General features: G+C 41.5%; 1 protein-coding gene and 4 non-coding genes across 5 annotated transcripts; 2 read left to right on the top strand and 3 right to left on the bottom strand.

The window, feature by feature from the left end:
- The first annotated feature begins 2,128 nt into the window (after positions 1-2,128).
- On the top strand, positions 2,129-2,210 carry TRNAL-UAG (transfer RNA leucine (anticodon UAG)). Its single transcript has one exon. It is a non-coding gene; the product is annotated as a tRNA-Leu (tRNA).
- A 3,668-nt stretch (positions 2,211-5,878) lies between these two features.
- On the bottom strand, positions 5,879-5,970 carry TRNAY-GUA (transfer RNA tyrosine (anticodon GUA)). The gene is given in 2 exon segments: positions 5,879-5,914; positions 5,934-5,970. It is a non-coding gene; the product is annotated as a tRNA-Tyr (tRNA).
- Positions 5,971-6,640: 670 nt separating this feature from the next.
- TRNAT-UGU (transfer RNA threonine (anticodon UGU)) lies at positions 6,641-6,713 on the bottom strand. Its single transcript has one exon. It is a non-coding gene; the product is annotated as a tRNA-Thr (tRNA).
- Positions 6,714-8,251: 1,538 nt separating this feature from the next.
- TRNAP-UGG (transfer RNA proline (anticodon UGG)) lies at positions 8,252-8,323 on the top strand. Its single transcript has one exon. It is a non-coding gene; the product is annotated as a tRNA-Pro (tRNA).
- A 6,703-nt stretch (positions 8,324-15,026) lies between these two features.
- On the bottom strand, positions 15,027-16,126 carry OR6S1 (olfactory receptor family 6 subfamily S member 1). Its single transcript, XM_025920034.2, has one exon. The coding sequence runs from the start codon at positions 16,079-16,081 to the stop codon at positions 15,038-15,040; it is 1,044 nt and encodes a 347-aa protein (XP_025775819.1). The 5' UTR covers positions 16,082-16,126; the 3' UTR covers positions 15,027-15,037.
- Positions 16,127-24,197: the final 8,071 nt, after the last annotated feature.

The following is a 24,197-nucleotide window of genomic DNA, read 5'->3' as shown; positions in this document are numbered from 1 at the left end:
ATCTGGCTCAGTAGGAGGCATAATAGTTTAAATATTTTTAATATTTCAAAAATATTTTAGCAATAATTTATTAATATTTAAAATTTTTATTTTAACATTTAAATATTTTTATTTTAAGTAGGCTTCATGCCCAACGTGGGACTTAAAGTCACTGAGATCAATGGTCGCATTGTCCACCCATTGAGCCAGCCAGGTGCCCCTTAAACTATATTTTAAATATTTGTTCTCTCCCTCCCCACTTTTTTCAAGTAATGAAAAGCCCAAGGTCTTTTCTTTCTTTCAAACTGATGCTTCCTTATCTTACACTTAGAGGTGGGTATACATGACTTCTATGTTCTCCACAATTTGAGATTAACAACAATCTTCCCACATCATTCTTTCCAAAGTGGCAAAGACTTTTGTGCACTGCTGAAGGCAATCAGTTCACACTCGCTTTTTTTTTCTGAGGATTCTGAAACACAAAGTGAAATTTCTTAGAAGTCCTACACTTCAGCCAAAAGGGCCAGGGAGGGGTATTGGAATCCCTCTGCCTCTAGCGAGTAGGGAGCAGAAGCCACACCCTTGACCAGTCCTCTAGACCGGTGGATCACTGGCCTCCCGTGCTGACCACCTCCAAGCTGACCATTGCACCTCACTCTTAACTCTGGGAGCTTCTGGAGAGAAAGAGAACTTGGTTGGAGCCTACTGGGGGACACCCAGTTCTGCTCAGGGAGCTCAGATTGCCCATGAACTCGAGCTAGAGAGAGGAAAGCAGAAGGCAAAAGAAGCAACCAGGAGGCACTTAATTTCTTGTGTGCAAGGAGGGATCCGGTTGGGGTAGGGTGGAGGTGGCGGGGTGGAGGGCAGATGACCCACCAGACAGCCGGGCCTGGCTGGAATGGGGTGCTGCTGATGAGGCGGCTAAGAAGACCCCGCCTCTGACCTTGGACAGTCCAGGACTCTTCCTTCGCGGACCCCAGCCTTCTACCCCCATTTCCCCGCCTGGGTCTACATCCATCAAATGCTCTCGACACCCTATTTCCAACCAACTTCTCTAGAACTTTTCTGTTCATCGTCCCCCAACCGTGGCAGCGAGGGCGGGAGCTAGCGGGACACTCGCCCCGTGAAGATCCAGTGAAGAACAATTTTGCCTCTCTCGGCGCACCCCCAGCCCCCGACCCTCAGGCCACCAAGTCTCGGAAAACCCTCAGGCAAGGAAAGGCAAGAGGAGGTGGGTGGGGGAGGGGCCCTTGAAGTTCGGAAACAGATTCCTGGGAGAATTTCTGGTTCTGAAGACCCAGAAATGGCCAATCAGAAACCGCAAAGAATAGAGCTAAGGCAGAATCCAGGGCCTTGAGCCGGGTAGAGTTCATGTACAGGTACAAGATCCCACTTTGGGTCAGCAGACCGCAGGTATCACTCATGAAACTTTTATCTAGATTTCTCTCTGCTCCTTTTAAAAGAAATTGAACGGAGCTAGGGGCGCTTGCACCCAAGGGAAGCCCCGAACCCACCCCTTCCTGGGCTGGGGACGCTCCTGGAACACAACCTCCCTTGGTGGGGTGGGGGTGGGGGGGTCATTTTGGTCCCTATGTAAGGGAAATAGTTCCGATACTACAGCAGTGCGGTAGTTACTGACCCAGAAGGCCGCACCTCGACCCAATCTCTCCATTCTGACTGAATCTGCAGGAGGAGGCGACCAAGGAGTTCCCTGGAATTCTGTTAGGCTGGCCAGATCTGTGAATGAAAGGGCGCTTCCTTCTGGACCTGAACTCAGACTCCATTTGCACTCAGGCTCACAGCCACAGACCAACGACGCAACGGCAAGGAGGACCTTATTCAATCTTCTCTAATCACGGGCAATAAGTCGCCGGCGGGATTTTTTTTTTTTTCCCTGCGTCTTATTGCCTAGGTTACAGAAAAGGTAAAAATCTTCTAAGGACATTCACTGTAATGATCGTTGACTAGTTTATGTTTCACTTCACAGGCGTGTGAGAACACGATGACTCCTCTCTTGTTCAGATCCATAGGGTTGAACGAAAACCCTGCGGGGAAGTCCACTAACCGAGAAGAAAACTCCAAATTTTGAGCTCATATGCTGGATAGGTACATAACTTTAAAGGTTAAAAAAAAGCGTCGTATGCCAAGCGGTAGTGTGGCCGAGCGGTCTAAGGCGCTGGATTTAGGCTCCAGTCTCTTCGGAGGCGTGGGTTCGAATCCCACCACTGCCATCAGTGTGTTTTAATCGAGCTACAAACCCCGAGCTCTTCGGCCCTGAAAGAAGGGTTACGTAACAATAACTCATAGTAATTCCTCTTCTCCGTTCTTCCGTACTTCATCCACCGGACACTGATTTCTATGTTTGCAATCAAACCACCTCGGTTTACTACACGATAATCTCCCACTTCGAGCTCCTCTAACATTCCCTTCCAGGTTGTATTTGCACCCGACTTACTCCTTGTCAAGGCTTTTGCACTGCTTTTGTGTTCCCTCACTCGGCAACTCTTTTGGTCTCACTCTTGTAAAATCCACATTCGCACTGATTCATTCTTTTGACCCGGTTTAGGCATCATCGGGTCAGGAACACTTCCCAGAAATTGTGTGGTTGCCCCCATCAGCCTACTGCTGACACTGGTTTAAGAGCTGCAGCTCTATACTCCGAAAATAACCTGCACAGATCCGATTTGGATTTTAATCACATTACTTTTGTAATTGAGTATGATGAATGAATGAGAAAACCAATACTTACCAGGCTTCAAGCTTTCACTCAGGCTTGATTGCTTCATGGGGGTGGGGTTGGATAGGTAAACAGTTATTTTGAATTTCATTTGCAGGTGGGTTTCTGATTCCAAAACACTTCCAAGCTGATTCTTGGCTGACTCCTTGCATCCAGCCCAGGGAGTGTGTGCTGTGAATGGTGTTGACTTAGCCACTCCCCTGTCCTTCCAAATGAATCTACTTATCTTGGAGACTACTTAGATTTGGAGACTAAACCACTCAACTGCAAGAACTGTGCAGCACCTGATTCAGTGTGGGAAAGAGAAGATACGCTCGGGGACTACTTAGTGGTGTCTTCTCAAAAGGGCTGTCCCACTGCACTTTTCAGCCATGACAGTTCCTATTTCCTAACAGTAGTACTCCTGGATTTGTGCAGGCTGCTCCCCTCAAGAAGGAAATCCCCTGCAATTTCCCAGCACTGTCATGAAGAATGAATGAAATAAATGGAGGAGGGAACTAGGACTCTGCAAGAATCAAGGTCTTGGGGCTTTTCATGCTACATTTTTATTGTATCTTTTTTTTATTATTATTACTTTCCCTCTCCCCATTCAAATCCTCTTCCATGTTTCCTAGGCCACCTTCATGTCACTTTGATGACTCCTCTTTGATGTTCACTTCCTTTTCACCCACCTCTCACCAAGAAATATCTTGGCCACCTGAGGTTTTCACAAAAGAGGCCATATTTTTCTCAGAAATTGAGAGATTCCTCTCTTACCCATGCAAGGCTACAGAGGCAAGGCAGTTGTCCACAAGCCAAAAAGCAGGGCTTTGTCAGACACCATGTGTTGGCCCCTGGATCTGGGACTTCCCAGTCTCCAGAACTGTGAGCGATACATTTTTGGTTTAAGCCACCCAGTCTATGGTACTTTTGTTATAGCAGTCTGAACTATGACTAGCAGTTTTAGGTTTATAGCAAAATTGAGTAAGAAAATACAGAGTTTCTATGTACCTTCTCTCCTCTCTGCCCACCCCACAGCCTCCTTACCATCAACATTCTGCACTAGTGAGATTTGTTACAGTGAATGAACTAACAATTACACATCATTATCAACTAAAGTCCATAGTTTATGATGTGGGAAACAAAGGCAAATGAAAAATTAAATTCCTTTACTGCCTACAGCCCACTGACAAAGCCTTGAAACAGGCAGAGTGACCTTCCTCTGAGGCTCAGCTGCCTCAATGATGACACTTTGCTAAGGGCAAAAGGCAATCTTAGCTTAACATTTTCCCAACCCCTCAGGATCCTGTATGTCTACTTTAACATATAAAAATCCCTTTGGAAGCTTCCTTTGTATCTTACGCCCCCCCCCCTCAAGATATATGTTGGCAATCATACTCCAAGCTTATGGCCTCCTGATATACATCTGAAGGGTATCATGACTGAGTTTTTACTAAACAGTAATAAATGATCTTTTCCCAACAACAGGCAGCCCCCTCAGGATCCTGCAAACCTTGTTTCCAAAACACCTTAGAGACTTAGGCTATCCCTAAACTCTCCCAATCTGAAGGTATATAATCAGTCACCCATCACAACCCCAGTGCAGCTCTTTCTGCCCATGGGTCCTGTCCCTGTGCTTTAATAAAACCACCTTTTTGCACTGAAGACATCTCAAGAATTGTCTCTTGGCCATAGGCTCTGAACCCCAACATTTCCACATCAGTTTACACTAGGATTTACTCTTTGTATTATACACTCCATGAGTTTTGACAAATGTGTAATGACATATATCCACCAGTACACTGTAGTATCATACACAATAGTTTCACTGCCCTAAAAATTGTGTTCTGCCAATGCACCCCTCCCTTCTTTCAACCATTGGCAGCCACTTTTACTGTCTCCATAATTTTGCATTTTCCAGAATGTCATATACTTGGAATCATGCAGTATGAAGCCTTTTCAGATTGGCTTCTCTCACTTAGTGAATGTGCATTTAAAGTTTCTCCATATCATTTCATGGTTTAATGTCCCATTTCTTCTTAGTGCTGAATATTCCATTTGTATCAATGTACCATAGTTTATTTACCTAATCACCTGTCAGAAGACATCTTTATTACTTCCAAGTTTTGGCATAAAGCTGCTATAAACATAAATGGGCAAGTTTCTGTGTGGGCATAGTTTTCTACCATTGGGGGTAATAGTTACCTAGGAACATGATTCCTGGATTGTATGATAACAGTATGTCTAGTTTTATAAGAAAATGCCAAAATGTCTTCCACAGTGACACAGAGTATGTTTAAACTTCGTTTTGTAAGATTAAAACACTGTTTTTTATTAATGTAATGTATACACGTGATATATTTTGAAAAAATACATAAAAATATAAAGATACAAATCACCCACAAATAACTATTTTGCCATATATCCTTTTTTCATGTATGAATGATAAATTTCTAAGAGTAGAATAGAATACTTGATCAAACATTATCTTTTTAAGGTTCCTGATTTACTTTTTTTAAAGATTTAAAAAAAAATTTTAAGTAATCTCTACATCCAACATGGGGCTTGAAGTCACCCCAAGACACCCCAAGGTTCCTGATTTATAACACCCAATGTCCTCCAGAAAGTAGTACCATTCTACAAGAAAGTCCTCACTGCATCTTGGTCAGTATTACATATTAGTCAACATTTTCTGATTTGGTGATGAAACAATATCCTCTTGTTTAAATTAGTATTTCTTTCTTATTAATGAAAGAACATCTCCATGTGCATATTTATATTTAGTCTTTTGCATTGCTCACTCTCTATTGTGTATTTACCTTTTCCAAAGGCAGACTTTCTAATATATTTCTCCTTAAGCCCTGATTTGCCTAGTATGCATTATTTGCGCTTATGAAAAAATATAAGTATCTGGTGAGGTGGAGCGCAGTTACCCCAATATTTAATCAACGTAAACTGGTTCTAAAGATTAGAAGGTAACAGATTCAAATCTAATATGAAAGCCATCAGTTCACATTTCCTGAGTGAACCACATCTACTCCATGATCATAAAGATAAGTGAAATTAGGTTTCTTGGCAGGTGGAAAGCTCTTCTCTTGTTGCCTGAAAACAGAATCAAAAGAAACCGGAGGGCAAAAGTTTCAGGAAGTTTGAGTACGGGATTACATCAAAACAGCAAGCACCTCCTTCGAGCCGGAGTCGAACCAGCGACCTAAGGATAACAGCAGACGTCGTTCCTCTACAGTCCTCCGCTCTACCAACTGAGCTATCGAAGGGCGCGACTTCTGCGCGTTACTGTAGATTTTTGTGGATATAGTACTAGCTAGTGAGAAGTCTGGCTTCTTTGTATTTGAGATTCAGACTAAGACTGAAGCTCGTCAAGTCCCCCGAGAGTCGAATCTATAATAAATCGAATCCCAGGAGTAGCCTGGGGCGTAGGAAGCAGACTCTGAGTCGGAGAAAGTGAGTATGGAAGCAGAGCAGAAGCCCGATTGGGGTTTATCTACCTAGTTTCTGGCCTAAGCTGGCCGATTAACCCACGAACCAGTTCTCCAGGAGCGCAGGAGAAACTGGGCGCCCGGCTGGTACACTTGGGAGGTGTGCCGGACTCCACGACGCCGGGGGTCACTGCTATCAATGGGCCCGAGCTGATTTGCTCTCTTCCTCAAATACGGAGGTGTGGACTCCACCAACGCATCCAGTCTTCTAGCAGAAACTTGAGGAATCTGGTTCCTCTCCTACTTACCGAAAGGTACACACACACATTGTGTTTTCCTTGGGATCCCAGGAGCTCCGGTTCTATAACCCTCCGTCCCAGATCTCCAGGATCTGATTTTACCAAAAAGATTACACAGTGCTTCCCCCCCGCCCCTTCCCCCATCAAAACTGGGTCAAGAAGTAGACAAAAACGGAGAATGACGTTGTGGGAAAACAAGCACCCGCCTAAGGCTCCAGCGAGATTTGAACTCGCGACCCCTGGTTTACAAGACCAGTGCTCTAACCCCTGAGCTATGGAGCCGTCCTACAGGTCCATTTTTACCGTTGTATCCCTTGTTTTAAAAACTGCTGCCAAACTGGCTTTTACATCTAAACAAAATTTAATAGATAAATCTAAATGAAAACAAATTCGTTTTGAAGGAAGCATCTTCAAACAAGAGAATGACTAAGAAACATGTTCCTGACTAGGCCTAAACTCGAATGTAGGTCTCTAGAAGACCACCGGTAGAGCCCATAGCACAGGCTCCTCAGCCTCAGTCCTAACAAGTCACTGAGCTCTGCCAACACCCGGGCTTCCAGTGAGCCCTGGGGTAAAGTGGGGTAGGTTGAGGGCTCCTTGCAGAACAGGATGCAAGATACGTCCGCGACCTCATGTCTCCCATCTGCTTGGACTCATAAAACTTTTTTTTTTTTTTAATGGAGATGGTTTTCTCTAAGCACAGTTCATACCCTTCGGACCCTCAGAATTTGGGGACCGCCACAGTGAAGGCGCCAAGGCATCCAGACATCCCTCGCCCCCTCCCCAAGCCTTTCAGCGGAATCAGACCCCGCCACAGTCGATCTGGACCTGAGACTCCTCCAGGTTTCCTGAAGCAGACGCTGGCTAAAAGAGTGTAACCCTCTCCTCGGTCCTTTAACGCTCTTCGCTAACAACGTGGACTCCCCCGAGGCAGCTTCTCTCTGGGCCTCCAGGCTCTCCTGAAGTCCAGAACAAATACAAAGTGGAGACTCATGAAAGGATCGGAAAGGGAACGCTCCTTTTTTCCTTTTCTCTCCTCTGGTCTCAGCCCGCCCAGGAGTCTGGGGCCTGGTTCAGGAGATTCAGTAGCTATTTACCCAGTGTGCCAGAAATGTGCTCAGCACAGGGTAAACAGTGTGACCAGGGCAGACAAGCTAGAGCCCAAGAACATCGTTCCCTTTGCAGAAAGCACTGCAGAGCAAGGACAATGCCCTCCCTTCCCTTTCCACCCACCATCTTCTGGGTGATAGAGAAGCAGGAGGGTCCAGCCTTGTCAAAAAGACGGTATGGAAAGGACAACTCTTCCCCAAGGTCACCTTATGCCCACCCTTGAAGGGTGCCTTAAATGCAGACCTAAAACACAACGTTTATTAAATAAAACTGAAAGGAACAAGCAAAAGCAAGCTCAGTGGACTAAAGCAGTAGTTTTGGGATTTGACTCCAAGGGGGGGCATAGTGTCGAGCTCCTCTGTTGGTCCTGGGGGTAACCTTTGCCTCTTAGTGAACTCGGTGGTTCCTATTTTTACTGTGTCCTTACACCCCGGTGCGCCTGCGATGGTTCTGGTCCTAACCCTGTAAGCAACCAGACCCCACCTCAGGAGGGTCCGCGGACAGACTCGCAGCTCAGCCTGAGCTCCATAACGAACATTCCTATCTCTGGGACGCTGTGGCTCAGATTCCTTCGAATGCGCTCATTGATATTCTTGGGGTCTGGAAAAAATCAGTGGGCTTACGAGAAGCGTCAAAAACGGTCCAGTAGTGTGATGCAACAAACGAGGATGAATGATCATTTCAAGAGAGGAAAGCCCACCTTCAGGGCTGGCTCGTTGGTCTAGTGGTATGATTCTCGCTTTGGGTGCGAGAGGTCCCGGGTTCAAATCCCGGACGAGCCCTGGTCTTTTTGCTTTTTTTTCCTTCTCTTCCCCGTCCTTTTAGAGCCAAAAACAGCTAATACAACCCAAGCTTAAGTCCACCTAGGCTGAGGTCCGTTCCAACATGGACTTGTTTCGAGATCAGCTTGCGAGCAAGTTGGACACTTCTGTGGACCGATGCAAGGACAATGAAGATGCTACGGTGAGCCAAGGGCTTCGTGAGATAGGGGTGCCCCAGTCTGGCTCTGACAGGCTCTTTTGTCAGGAGTAGCTTGCTCCGGCAGTGTTTAGCGAGGCACATTTCGCGGGAAAAACTCGTGCAATTCTCACTAGAGCATTTCACACGGAAGAGAGTGGTACCTGGAGGTGTGCTGGGATCACAATGCCGGGCCAGAACCCTCTTCCTGGGGCCACTGGTCCCCTGCAGTGATCCCTGGGCGGTGCGGAATCTAGCACCCACCCGCCTGGGAGCAGCCGCGTGGTCAGGAGCGTGGCTGCGCTCTTGGTTGCGGACACCGTCTGCTGCACAGTCACAAGTGCCCTGGAAATCTTCCCAATAATGCAAAGTTGCGGCCTGGGGACCCTTGGGCTCCAAAGGCTCAGACATCCATTCTATTCAAAGAGAGCACAACTGAATTTTTTCCAAGACTCAATATAACCTAGTGATAGTAGTCTTGCCATTTCTAGCAAGAATCCACGAGCCCCGTTGGTATTCTTTGATTGCTTACCTGGAAAGCCAGCCGGCTGTAGTGTGAGGTGTCTACCTGAAACCTTAGAGTATGGTTGATTCCGGCTTGTAGAAGTGGCCCAAACCTGTGAACTGTTGGAATGATAGGCCTTCAAACCTACTTATCTTCCCAAACTGCTTGTACACTGGGAATCTTTGAGTTTCTGACTGACTCCATCATATTTGTCCTTTCCGGAGTTGTTAGGTTATGTGGCCAGGCAAGAATAAGAGTTTTGTGATTGGTTATTGGATGACGGGAAAAGAAAGAGTAGAATTTTCCAGGATGCTCTGACTTCCAGTTGGTTGTCCCGTCAGAAATGCGATACACCTAGCCTGGGCTTTGTTGTGTTTGATGTATTTGCTACCAGGGAGATGCACAGTAGGAATCTGGATATAAAGGCATGGGGTTCCAGAGAAAGATTCAAACTAAAGGAAGGAATTTTAGGAATTAAAAACATCGTAATTGTATATATGGTGACAGGTGGTAGCTACGTTTGTGGTGAGCACAATATAATGTATAGAGTTATTGAATCACTGTGTTGTACACCTGAAACTAATGTAATATTGGGTTTCAACTATACTTCAATTAAACACGCACACACATACACACGGTGGCGGTTAATGTTGCTTTGGCTAAAAATGTGCAGGGAAGAGCATTCGCAGAGAAAGAATTTAAGAACCAGCCCTGGTGATCATCAGTGTTTAAAAAGTTGGGAATGGAATCCAGTGAGTAGAAGAACTAGAGAAGGAAACCTCCTGACAGTCACTTGTTCTGACAGCTGATTTGGTTACTCAGGGGCTGTTGACAGCCTTTACCAGCATTTAAAACAGAAAGTATAGGGAAGATGACAGAGCTGGGTGGGTTGAAGAATGAGGGGGAAAGTGTGGCCATGTAGGTAAAGAATTCTTTGTAGGAGCTTGGCTGTGAAGGGGAAGACCTAGTCCTTTCACATGTTTGGCTCAAAGGTCTTAGGGGTAGTTCGTGATTATTTAGTGAGTCCTTGTCTTTCCCTGCCCTTAAAGGTTCCTTGGGTTATCAAGAACTTGTAAGGACTTTTAAGACCAGCACACATGAAAGTGGCACTATTACTGCTCCTATTACTGTGTAGAAGGCAGGAATACTGGTTGGGCTGACAATCAAGACAGGAAGAACTCAGCAGCACTGGAACAAAGGCAGAAAGGAGCAAATTAAAGGGGGATGATAGCTCACAGCCTGAGGAGGAAGGTAAAAGAAGGAAAGTCAGTTCTGAAAAAGCAGAAATAGGTGTAAGATGATCTTAGGTGGGAGAGAAGTGCGGGTTTCAGAACCCAAATAATGGTTATATTAACTGAGCTTCCTAACAGTCTAAGTCTGCTTTTCATTGTTTATCTGTTTACTCTTAGAGTCCTGATTGCTTGTGTTTTATAATATAACTGCCTTTTTAAAAAAAATAATATTGATTTGTGGGAGCTGGTGTGGGCCTTTAGTACTCTCCACTATTATGAACATGACCTGTCCCCCTTGAATCATACAAAAGGGTCCACAGCAAATCACCAGTGAGCGTGACTATTTGATACATATTTAACCCTTATGTAATCTGTGCTTTCAAAAAACAATGTGATGAGATTTTGCTGTGTTCCAAATTATCAGGTACTCTTCTGATTGGCAAGAAAACAAACTCAGGTATGACCCAGTTTCTGTCTTCATTTTTAAAAATAATGGGGATACAGGGAAAATGGGGGCTGATTACCAGAGAAAATGTATCAGGATTCAAAGTGGAATCACTATAAGTGATGAAGCATAAGATCCATTATAAGAATTATTGATATAATTTATCCACTTAAAATACACAAATGTGGTTTTTTACATATTTGCATATTTTCAGATTAATGTAATCAATTTTACAGCATTTTTGTCACTCCCAAAAAACCCCATTATACCCAATTAAAAGTCACTCCTCATTTCCTCCCATCCCTCTCCTGCAGCCCAGGGCAACTACTAATCTACTTTCTCTCTATACAGATTTGCCTATTCTGGATACTTTAAGTGAGTGGAATCATACAATGTATAGTCTTTTATGACTGGCTTCTTTCACTTAGCATTAAGTTTTTAAGATTCATCTATGTTGTAGCATGTATCAATACTTCATTCCTTTTTGTGAAGCAATATTCTGTTGTATGGATATACCACGTTTTATGTATCCATTCATCAGTTGATGGGCACTTGAGTTGTTTCCACTTTTGGCATTATAATGCCGCTATGAATGTCATGTCCAAGTTTTTGTGTGGACACAAAAATTTTCATTTCTCCTGGGCATATACCTAGAAGTGGAATTGATGAGTCATATGTAACACTATGCTTAAACTTTTGAGGAGCTGCCATATTGTTTTCTAACGTGGGAATTTACATTCCCAATTTATGAGTGTTCCAATTTTTCACATCTTCATCAGTACTTATTATTATGTCTTTTCCAGTATAACCATCTTAGCAGGTAGGAAGTGGTCCCTCATTGTGGTTTCATTTGACTTCCCTCATGACTAATAATGCTGAGTTTCATGTATTTATTGACTATTTGTATAAATTCCTTGGAGAAATGTCTCTTCATATCGTTTTGAGGTTTATATTTATACTGCCTATGAACATTAAAAATATTAAAATATTAAAAATTTTAAAAACATTAAAAGTATTTGTGTCATCTGGGAAAATGGGAATAATGTTATATTAATGTATTAGTTTGCAGTGTCCCAGATGACACAAATATTTTTAATGTTTTTTTTATAATCCTTATTTTTTTAATTAAGTTTTTGTTTTAACTCTAGTGTAGTTAACATACAGTGTTATATTAGTTTCAGGTGTACAATATAGTGATTCAACAATTCTGTACATCACTCAGTGCTTATTACAAGTGCACTCCTTAATCCCCATCACCTATTTCACCCATCACCCCACCCACCTGCCCTCTGGTAACCCCAGATGACACAAATTTTATGTAGCAAGGAAGAGCTTCCGTTGAGAATTTTCAAGGATGACTTTTTCCTAGAGGCAGAAAAATTTGTTGATTGCTGCAAGGGAAATTTTTTCTAGTCTACTGTTAATAACCCTCTAAGGGCTCTAGCTACATGTGAGAGGTTCAGTTTCTAATAGTCACTGGAGTGGGCTGAGTGTGGGAATGAGTGCTAACACTCAAGCTGCTGGATACTTGAGTTCAGCATCTCTCTCAGGGCTGTGGCTATCATCTGCTCATGAGTCTTTAATTCATTCAGCAAATTTTTCTTGGTTACATTCAATGGACCAGGCTCTGTTCTAGGTGTTGGAAATACATTCTTATTTTCAGCGTCCTCTTAATTTGTGATTTCTAGAAATAACTTTACAACTTAGCTAATGTTTAATAGCTTTATTGAAGTGGATACACCTCCAAAACAAAACAAAGTAGCTGGAAATGTGGACAGAAAACCAGGCAAGTGCAGTCCCAGGGAAACCAAAGAACAAAACTATATTCAATACAAGTCCAAGATCAGTTGTGCGAAGTGCTGTTGAGATTAAGATGAAGAGTAAAAAACTCATGGGGCACCTTGGTGGCTCAGTTGGTTAAGTGTCTAACTTTGGCTCAGGTCATGATCTTCATGATCTTCATGATCTTCATGATCTCCATGATCTTGTAGTTTGTGAGTTCAAGCCCTGCATGGGGCTCTGTGCTGACAGCTCAGAGCCTGGAGCCTACTTCAGATTCTGTGTCTCACTCTCTCCCTGCCTCTCATTCTCTCCCGCCTCCCCCCACCACAACCCACTCAAAACTAAACATTAGAAAAAAAAATTTTTTTAAGAGTAAAAAATTCCTATGGAACAGGAACTTGTAAAGTAAGATTGAAAAAAAAAATCACAGATCGCTCCCTAGTACAATTTTTATTGTGATATTTCCATTCTTAATCACATTCAGTTACCTAATATTTGTTCTTATGCTTTGTTAGTAAAATGTCATTTTGTCAGACCCACTTTTAAATTTTACAATGGTCTATTATATTTTGACCCACAGTTATATATATATTACTTTTATTTTATTTTTATTTATTAATATAATTTTATTATATATTATAATATTTATACCTATATAGTCTGTGAGTTCCTTGATGGCAGAGATCACGTATTTGTACTTCTCCATACCAACTTATTTCCCAGAATATGGTATTCGATAAACTTTTATTGAATTGAGTCCAAAGTCATTTCCTACAATAAAATAATTTTGAAAATAGATGGTTTAACACACTTTATTGCCAAAATATGGGAGTGATTCCTTCCAAAAATATCATAAACTGTGATACGAATTCCTCTCTTTGGTCAGTGTCTGGGATTGGCTGAAGGTTTTTAGGCTTCATGAAATTAGGTAGATTTTAAGGTAATAAATAGTTCATCTGCTCTCTGGGCAGCGCTCCTAGATCACTCCTGAAGAATTCTTTTTCTCTCTCAAACCACTGGTCATTCCTTCCATCCCTTTCGTTTTCACTCAGAAATCTTTGGAGATTGAATTATTTAGTGTGTGTTTGTGTGTATTATTAATAGAACTAGATGAAAGCATTACTATTTCCAGAGCCCACTGAAGCTTTATGGCTATCTCTTTGCATGCTAATGCTCAGCTTGCGAATGTTGAGGTTGATGTGCTGTTTCTATATATATGGTGTCTGTGTATACAAACACACTCTAACATGGAATTAATCCCTATTTAATGAATGACAGCCTCTGAACATTTCTTTAACAAGAAAATACGAGAGGGTAAATCAGTTTTCATATAATTTCCAATGTTGTTTTATAAACCCCTTTATCATCCCCATTCCTTTGCATAATTATTTGTCTCTCAGTCTTCCCCTCTAAAATCAAAGCTGCATGAGGTGAGGAACCATTTCTTGTTCCTCTGAGCATATATCACTATATATGATATATAGCATATGTCAGATGCCTAAAAGACCTTTGCGGAGCAAATGAATAAATAAATGGGAAAAAAATAAGTGAATGAAGAAATAAGTGAATATTTGTCCAAGATTTCCAGGGGTACCACAAATAGGAATCTTCACTCCCTTTCAAATATCTAGTGAAGTACATAAAACGTACCACAAAGTCTGGTTCCTGTCAGGTACAGCAATAGTTGACATTTGTAATTCTTTGATATTAAAGGTCCTTGTCCCAATTCCAATTTTACTAAAAACAAAACAAGACTGAACACAACAGATATAAGGATATAAAAAGTGGACAAAGGAAAGGAACACAATCCAGTGAAAAAATGAGTGATATCTTTAAATCATCTTTATAATAAAGTGCAAATTAGAAAACCACATTAAATGCTAATATTCAGGAACTTTCTTTTGGATCTGCTTTTGCAAAGACACTGGGATTACTGTGGGGAAGTGCATAAGTCCCTTACTCAGTTTGCTTTACCTCTTTTCCACCTGACAGTAAATGCAATGTTTTCCATAAAATGTACACAAAAATACACAGGTAATCTATTTTATTTTTATTTATTTTTAAGATTATAAGGAAATTTTTCTTAAAATTCTTGTTTTTCATAAATAACCAAAAGATACTACTGAAAATTTTAATCAGTTTTTAACTTTTGACAAAGGTCACACAGATCTCCCAAGAATTGGATTAAAACTGTGGATCCTCTTCCCAGACAAATGCATATGAAGTCAAACACATAAAATTTAAATAGTAAGGCAGCTTATAAATTTTCTGAAGTCCATCCCTAGACTCCCTGGTGACCATGGACTCTTAGGTTAAGATCTCACCGGCTGGAGGATCTTAAGATGTAATGATGGTATTGATCATGATATATCAATAATAATATGGGGGTATGTATGAGATAGAATCAAGAAATTTTGCCTGAAGGAGAAGAAGGGTAGACTTGATGACTTTGGAATTCTTTTGGGATTACAGAATTTGGTCATTTGGTGATGTCCATGATAACCACAGGAAAAAGAATGACAACGGAGAAGACTTGGACTTATGACGGGTTATTACATCCCCCTTCACTTTCACTTCACTCCTTCTTACTGAAACTCTTAGGAAGCAAAAGTTCCCCCCAAAAGCCTGCTACCACTTTCCTAAACATATCCTTCAAAGCTTCCTTGACTCGCTTATTGCGTAAGGCATAGATGAATGGATTCATCAGTGGTGTCACAAATGTTGTTACCACTGTCACTGCCCAGTTAGTATCCACAGAGCCACTCTGTGATGGTCGCACATAAAGAAAAATGGCACTTCCATAGAAGAGGGTCACCACCATCAAGTGGGAGGTACAGGTAGAGAAGGCCCTCTGTCGGCCTGAAACAGAGGGGATGCGCAGGACAGCCAGAACTATGTGACCATAGGACACAGCAGTAATCATCAGTGAGGATACAATGACGAGAAAGGCCAGTACAAAGTCTGTTTCCTCCAGCTTCTCGGTGTCGGTGCATGCCAGGCGGAGCAGTGGACCACTGTCACAGAAGAAGTGCTGCACCATGGCGTCCTGTTCACAGAAAGGAAGTAAGGCCACAGCCACTGTGGGGCCAAGCACAGGGAAAAGTCCCCCCATCCAGCAGGCCAAGGCCACCCGAAAGCACACAGTGCCATTCATGAGCAAGGGGTAGTGCAGAGGGTGACAGATGGCCAGGTAGCGATCCACAGACATGGCAGCCAACAGCAGGAACTCCGAGGCCCCAAGAAAGAAGTAGAAATAGAACTGGGTAATACATGCAGCAAAGGAAATAGTGTGTTGCCTTGATAGGAAATTGCTCAGCATCTTGGGAATGATGACAGAAGTGAGCAAGATCTCTAGGCAGGACAAGTTACCCAGAAAGAAGTACATAGGAGTCTGCAGGCGAGTGTCAGCTCCTACCACTCCAACAATCAACACGTTGCCTGTTAGAGTCAGCAGATAGACGAGAAGGAAGACAGAAAACAGTTCTGCTTTTGTGCTGTTGAGATTTGGGAAACCTGCCAGGATGAACTCTGTAACACCAATGCTCTGGTTCCCCCCAGGAGCCATGATCTTTCCCACCTGTGCAACAACATGAACATGATCGTGGCGAGGACACGTCATCTCCAGAACAATCCTGAAACTTATTTTATCGTGATATGGCACACACTTCCCCACTTTCTCCAACCACTGTTAAGATCTGAAGAACCTGAGGTCCTCATCTAATTACTTTTAAAGCTGGAGAACATTTTCCAGAAAGGGTGGCAAAAACTTAGGTATGAAAATGCCAGGAGTCTCCATTCTCAGATCTTAAATAGTGATGCCTCATTATTATAATACTGATATCATTGAGTATATGAGTTGGACAAAAATATCAAAAACTTATTTCATGAAGAATATGATTCCCATTCTACCAGGATCAGGACTTGAGCCAGACTGCCTGGTTTTGAATTCCAGTATCTCCATTTACTAGCCGAGTAGCCTCAGAAAAGTTACTTAACCACTTCTGTGCTCAATTGTAAACCGTTAAAAGAAGTTTTTAAAACACCTCCGTTATTAGGAGAATACTGATCCCCTTTAGCCATGCAAAGCATGAGACTTGACCTTAAGGCCTTGATTCTCAGCCCTACTATTCTCTGGCACACCGCAGCAGTCCTTGCTCCTAGCAAACAGGAACCTCTTTACTTACAGTGTCTCAATTGTTGGTCCTACCTGAGCAGAAAAATATTTGTGCCTTTTCTCTAGGATAAAGCAATTCTGTGGTCTTTCTCCTTAAGGATTCCATTCAGAGCCTCATCTCCCTCCAGCTTCTATAGAAATTGCCTTACTATCAGTAAAATCATTCAACTTTTGCTCTGTATTGATGATGTATCGGATGCTATATGTGGTGATTCAGAAATAAAGGAGATGTTGTCACTACTCTCATGTAGCTCACTGCCTAATGAGAATGATGGAAAAGTTAATATGTGTCACAGGTGGAATGTCACAGGAAAGAATAGGGTCTATGGGGGCACATGGGAAAAAAATCCAAACAGACTTTAGAGATATAGGAAGTATTTTGGAGAAAGGTGACGCCTAAAATAAATACTAAAAAGTGAGTATGGATTTGATAGGAGAGAAAAGAGATTTTTTAATGGAAAAGGGAAGCATGTGAACATAGTACATCTGGGCCAAAGCACAGGACATAATGCATGGAGTGCAATGAGATAGAACCAGTCACCTCAAAGGGGACTCTTTCTGGCTTTCTGTGAAAATATTTCCACTGAACTGAACCTAACTATACCTTAACTAAGAGGAAGATGAGTCGCAACCTTAAATGTGGAAGGAATCCCTCCTACCTACCCCTGAATGTCCTTGATGTTTCCATGAGGGTGGGGATCACCTTGTAAGGATTCTCTTTCCCTTTTTATGACCCAATGGTCAGCTCCACCCTGGTCCTTTTCATACCCTGTAGTGTGAGGCTAACCACAGCCTGGAGTTCCTAAGGATGGGCAAAGCATTTGGGAAAACAGGCAGCAGTTAGATAATCTGCTTCTTCTCTTGTGTTTTCCTCTTGGGCATAATTCCTCCGATGCTATTCTTCTGCCTTGTAAACAAAGGGGCTTTCTGATCCTGAGGTGGCTGCATCACACTTGTCCCTTTGTATGGCCATGTACAGGTCAGCCATCAGGGCCCACCTTTCCCTCCTTGTAAAAAGAGTGCCTTCTACAATGTGATCACTGTCTTAGGCTTAAACAGGCACCCTTCAAGTGAAGGACCATGATCTCACAATGCTCCAAGGTATGGTACTCTAGAATAACATGGGGTTGGAAGGCAAAGGGTGGATATGGAGGGGTCAAATCGTTCATCTAGCTATGAAAGGACTTACTGCACTTACCTAAAGTTCTTTTCATTTCCAATAGTTGAAAAAATGTTCCATCTAAAGGCAGGTCTTCACTTTTTTTCCTGTTCTACAATGCATCCTCCCTAAATCCTGGCATTAGCCTAAGTGCAGAGAAGGAAAAGCCTGAAGACTTGTTTCAAACTAACCCCTGTATTGTAGGACAGAATCCTTTGTGCATAACTTCAGTTTCCAATGGAGATGTCCTAAAATGAGGATTGATTAATCCAGACATTGGGAGCCTGGTTAGCAGCAGTACCTGCTAGAGAAGTGAGACCCAAGTGTTGAGGTAAAACCATGAGAGAGAACGAGAAAATAATTCTGAAAAGACCCAAGGGAGATATGCAATTCAATGGAAATTTTCCAGACTCCATTACTGATAAATCTGAAAAAGAGGCTGATCCTTCATCCAACAAGAGGTGACTGGGAATGTTTCTGCCTCCATCTGCCAACCCCCTCAAGCCAGCAGCCCCAAAAGGCTTGGGGCAATACAGTGGGAATGAGAGAAAAAATTGAGTCAGACCAAGTGTGGGAGACCATAGTCATCATCCAACTTTCTTCTGCATGGCACTTAGGGGAAACGTTTACTCTCCAGGTAACACAGACATTGTGTCTTCTCCCTGAGGACTTAAAGTGATATTGGGAATCCCTACCCTTGATTCTGGGTTGGCAAGTGATAGGAGCCTTCAGGGTATAATAAGATAGGGAAAGATTCCTCATGTCATTTCTATCTTCTTCTGCTTCTCCCAGTCTTTTACTTTGTCCTCTGGTAATATATACCATACCACACACCCAAACAATGTTTAGAATTCTGGACTGTTGTTCACATTTTTTTTCATTTGTGTCTACTCTATGCCCCTGGCTGAAAACTTGACTAACTCCTATTCATACTCCATGTACTCTGGTGCATATCAGTTCTTCTGAGAATCTTCTCCTACCCACCACTCCCTATCCCACCACTCTGCCTGCTCTCCGACCTGAATTGGGGCACGTTCTGCTGACCTCACTCTCAATACTTAACCCATTGTATTTCTGCTTTCTCATCTGCATCCCCTGTTAGACTCTGAATTCCTAGGTAGGAATTATATATTTTTTTAATTTTTTAAAAACATTTATTCATTTTTTGAGAGACAGGGAGAAACAGAGTATGTGCAGGGGAGGGGCAGAGAGAGAGGGAGACACAGAATCCAAAGCAGGCTCCAGGCTCTGAGCTATCAGCACAGAGCCTGACGTGGGGTTCAAACTCACGAAGCGCGAGATCGTGACCTGAGCCAAAGTCGGACATTCAACTAACAGAGCCACACAGGCGCCCCAGGAATTATATTTTGATCTCTGTATTTCTAGAGCTGAAGTCGGACATTCAACTAACAGAGCCACACAGGCGCCCCAGGAATTATATTTTGATCTCTGTATTTCAAGCACCAAGCACAGTGCCTGGCACACATTAGGTGCTCAATAATGGTATGTGAACTAAACTGCTCTGAACCCCAAACTTGAGAGCAGCAGCTCTTGCAACTCTATGTCAAAAAATAAGTTATAGCAAAATGATATATCTGGGATTTGCTTCCAAATAAAGTGATGGGGGGGGCGGATAGGTAAAATTAGCTTCGCCCTAAATTTGTAATTCATGGAACTGTGCATTGGCTACACCGTGATTCATTATATTATTCTATTTTTAGTATGCTTGAAATTTTTTATAATAAAAAAGCCTCAGAAATATGACAATCACATCTCTAAAGAAAATTCTAAGTTTTTGGAAATTAGTTAAAAATTAATGTCAGAAATACTTTCTTAAAGATAGCAACTCTAATTCCACAAAATTAGCCAAGTAGCCACTGGGGAATATCAAATACCATGTGGGCTACTCAGAGCCAGAAAATGTAAAACTATAATGAACTACTAACTCCAAGAGGAATTCAAGTCTCTCAGCAACACCCTGTTTTCTGATCCAAAAATAATGGAGGCAATGCCAAAACACACACATAGAGAATCATAGTTCAGAATCGGGAGACTGGATTAAAATACTACACTGGATACAGAAACCTATCTTTCTCACTATGACAAGTTCCTTAAAATGAAATAAAAATTATGTTTTCTCTTCTTCTTTTTCTTGCCTTTTCATTTTTTAAAAGGGTAACTACATAACAACATTAAAAAAAACAAGGCAGAGTGCCAGTACCAAATGTTTATGTAAAAAGAACTTCTAGGAGAAAAAAACATGGTAGATAATTGAATTAAGAACAGAGAAATACAATGCAAATCTAAAATACAAACAGGAGATAACCACTTCATAGTCCTTAATTGATACATTTTAACTGACCCTCAAATATCACCTGGCTTTGAATATAGCCACAGTGGAAAGAGAAGGATAAAACAGGACAAGTGGCTTTAGAAGAAACACATACTTAAAAGTAGAAAAAAAAAATCTTTAATTTTTCAAATTTGAAAAAGGCATAAATCTACATCTACTCCTTCCTGAAGCCCCACTAAAACCATAGCATGGAAAAGGAAACAGTAGCGACACCATTTCAGAAGAAGAAAAGCAGATAATTTAGCAGTGGCTGACATGAAAAGATTTGTCAAAAAAGATGAATTCTCTTCAAGCAGTGAGAAAAAACAAAAATCAGTTCAATTTATTCCAGACTCCCTCTCTTTTTGGAAGTGGAGTGAGTGGAAGGCTAAATTAAGAGTTGGATGAAAAATGTTTAAGAAGCAGTTTGGGTCTACATACCTTCTCTATTACCCATGCTAATTGTCATCCCCCTCATTCCCAGCAAGAGACTGGATGGTTTGTCTCTGGAACAGGTAAAGCAGAAGGTCTTATACCTTTGAAACTAGGGGGTTAAATAAATTATGTGTACTGGTTACTGTGATGTCTGTTTTAGATGCCACATATTTAGCAGTTAGATAAGAAACTGAAGAATTTTCTTTTTTTAAATCAATTTCTTTGTTGACCTTTCTTTTTGTATCTCAGTCTCTTTTTTTTTTTTTTTAACGTTTTATTTATTTTTGAGACAGGGAGAGACAGAGCATGAACAGGGGAGGGTCAGAGAGAGGGAGACACAGAATCCGAAACAGGCTCCAGGCTCTGAGCCGTCAGCACAGAGCCCGACGCGGGGCTCAAACTCACGGACTGTGAGATCATGACCTGAGTCCGAAGTCGGCCGCTTAACCGACTGAACCACCCAGGCGCCCCTCAGTCTCTTTTTCAAGGCTCATTTTCATTTTTTTCCCCGTTAAATCAGAAACAAGACAAGGATAACCACTTTCTTCATTTCTATTCAATATTCAACTAGAAATTCCAGCCAGGGCATTTAGGCAAATAGAATAGAATGGAATGCTATGCAATGAAATGACACAAGATGAGATGAAACAAAACAAAACAATATAATATATCCAGTGCATCCAATTTGGAAAGGAAGAAATTAAAACTATCTCTACTGGGAGATTTTATGATTTTTATATAGAAAATCCCAAGGAATCCACACACATATTCACCCAAAAATTAGAGCAAATAAATGAATTCAGCAATGCTGTAGGTATCAAAGTCAACATACAAAAATCATTTGTATTTCTATACACTAACAATAAATAATCCAATTAAATTGAGAAAACAATTCTACCATTTACAATAGCATAATAATGAATAAAATACTTAGAAACAAATTTAACCAAGGAGATGTAGGACTTGTACACTAAAAATTAAACATATTGTTGAGAGAAATTTAAGTATCCCTAATTAAATGGAAAGACATCCCATGTTCATGGTTTAAAAGACTTAATACAGTTGACCCTTGAACAACACTGGGGTTAGGGATACTGACCCTCCTGCATAGTCGAAAATCCAAGTATAATTTTTGAGTCTCTAAAAACTTAACTGCTAATAGCATACTGTTAACCTGAAGCCTGACTAATAACATACACAGTCAATTAACACACATTTTATATGTTATATGTATTTTTATATGCTATATTTACAATAGAGTAAGCAAAAGAAAATGTTATTAATAAAGTTATAAGGGGCACCTACCAACTGGCTCAGTTGGTAGAGCATGTGACTCTTGATGTCAGGGTTGTGAGTTCAAGCCCCATGTTCAGAGTAGAGATTACTTAAAATTTTTTTTAAAATTAAAAAAAAAAGTCATAGGGAAAAGAAAAAACACTTACAGTACTGTACTTTGTTTTTTTTTTAATCTGAATATAAATGGACCTATGCAGTTGAAGGATCAACTGCATTGTTAAGATGGCATTACTAACCGAAGTAATCTATAGATTCAACGCAATCCTTATCAAAACCTCAACTGCATTTTTTTTTTTGAGAAATGGACATGCTGATTCTAAAATTCTTATGGGGTTTCAAGAGACCCCAACTAGCCAAGCCAGTATTGAAAAATAAAAATAAAGTTGGAGGATTCACATTTCCTGATTTAAAATTTTTTTTTTAACGTTTATTTATTTTTGAGACAGAGAGAGACTGAGCGCGAATGGGGGAGGGTCAGAGAGAGGGAGACACAGAATCTGAAACAGGCTCCAGGCTCTGAGCTGTCAGCACAGAGCCCAAGGCGGGGCTCGAACTCACGGACCGCGAGATCATGACCTGAGCCGAAGTCAGCTGCTTAACCGACTGAGCCACCCAGGCGCCCCCACGTTTCTTGATTTTAAAGTCATCTACAAAGCTACAGCACTCAAAACAGTATGGTACTGGCATAAGGACAGATATATATGTGTGTGTATATAGATAGATAGATAGATAGATAGATCAATGGAATAGAATTGAGAGTCTAAAATTAATCCATACATCTATAGTCAAGAGTGCCAGGGTGCCTGGGAGGCCTACTCAGTTGAATATCTGACTCTTGATTTGGGCTCAGGTCATGATTCTCTCTCCCTCTCCTTCTGCCACTCTGCAGCTTGTGCATCTGCATTCGTTCTCTCTCAAAATAAATAAACATTAAAAAAAAAACAGTGCCAAGACTACTTAATGAGAGAAGAAAAGTCTTTTAACAAATGGTGCTAGAACAATTAGTTATTTAATTGCTGCAAAAGAATGAAGAATGAAGTTGGACTTTTAGCTCACACCATGTACAAAAATTAACTCAAAATGGACCAAAGACCCAAACAAGAGAGCTAAAACTATAAAACTGCTAAAAGAAAACATAAGGGTAAATCTTCATGACCTTGGTTTGGCAACAGACTCTCAGACGTAACACCAAAAGCACCAGTATCAAAATTTTTAAAAAATAGATCTATTGTACTTCAGCAAAAATAAACACTTTTAAAAAATAATCTCTACACCAAAATGGGGCTCAAATTCACAACCCTAAGATCAAGAGTCACATGTGGGGTGCCTGGGTGGCTCAGTCAGTTAAGCATCTGACTTTGGCTCAGGTCATGATCTCATGGTTTGTGAGTTTGAGCCCTTATCGGGCTCTGTGCTGACAGCTCTGAGCCTGGAGTCTGTTTCGGATTCTGTGTGTGTGTCTGTCTCCCTGCCCCTCCCCTGCTCACTCTGTCTCTCAAAAATAAATAAATGCTAAAAAAAAAAAAAGAGTCACATGCTTTACTGACTGAGCCAGCCAGGTGCCCCAACAATAAAGACTTTTGAATATCAAACAACATCATCAAGAAACTAATGCCCTTGAAATATAGTAAATTTTCAGGGATTATTTTGGCAATTTTTCTGTCTCCATTTTTCCTCTCTTCTTTTATCAACTGGAAATACAACCTCCTTTACTGATCCTCAAATGTTCTTACCTTTTCTATCTTATTCTCTATTAGTAAGTATTTGCTTTACTTGCCTTTATGTTATGGCACATTTTAAAATCTATCATATTTTTTAATTCATATAATTCTTTTTTGTTTGTTTTGGTTTTGCAAAACTCTTTTCTGTCTTATGATTGTAACATATTCTCTCTGAGAACATTAATGACATTTAAAAAAATTTTTTTTAACGTTTATTTATTATTGAGAGACAGAGAGAGACAGAGCATGATCATGGGAGGTGCAGAGAGAGGAGGAGACACAGAATTCGAAGGAGGCTCCAGGCTCCAAGCCATCAGCACAAAACCCGACGCGGAGCTCGAGCCCACAAACCGAGTGAGATCATAACCTGTGCCGAAGTCAGACTTCCAACCTACCGACCGAGCCACCCAGACATTTTTTTTTTTTAACGTTTATTCACTTTGGAGAGATGGAGAGACAGAGTATGAGTAGGGGAGGGGCAGAGAGAGGGAGACACCAAATCCAAAGCAGGCTCTAGGCTCTGAGCTGTCAGCACAGAGCCTGACGCTGGGCTGGAACTCACAAATTGTGAGATCATAACCTGAGCTGAGGTCAGACGCTTAACCGTCTGAGCCACCC

The sequence above is a fragment of the Puma concolor genome, chromosome B3 (genome assembly GCF_028749965.1).
Source record: "Puma concolor isolate L17-30 chromosome B3, mPumCon1.1.hap2, whole genome shotgun sequence".
Taxonomy (NCBI): domain Eukaryota; kingdom Metazoa; phylum Chordata; class Mammalia; order Carnivora; family Felidae; genus Puma; species Puma concolor.
This window is presented reverse-complemented; position numbering and strand designations above follow the sequence as displayed.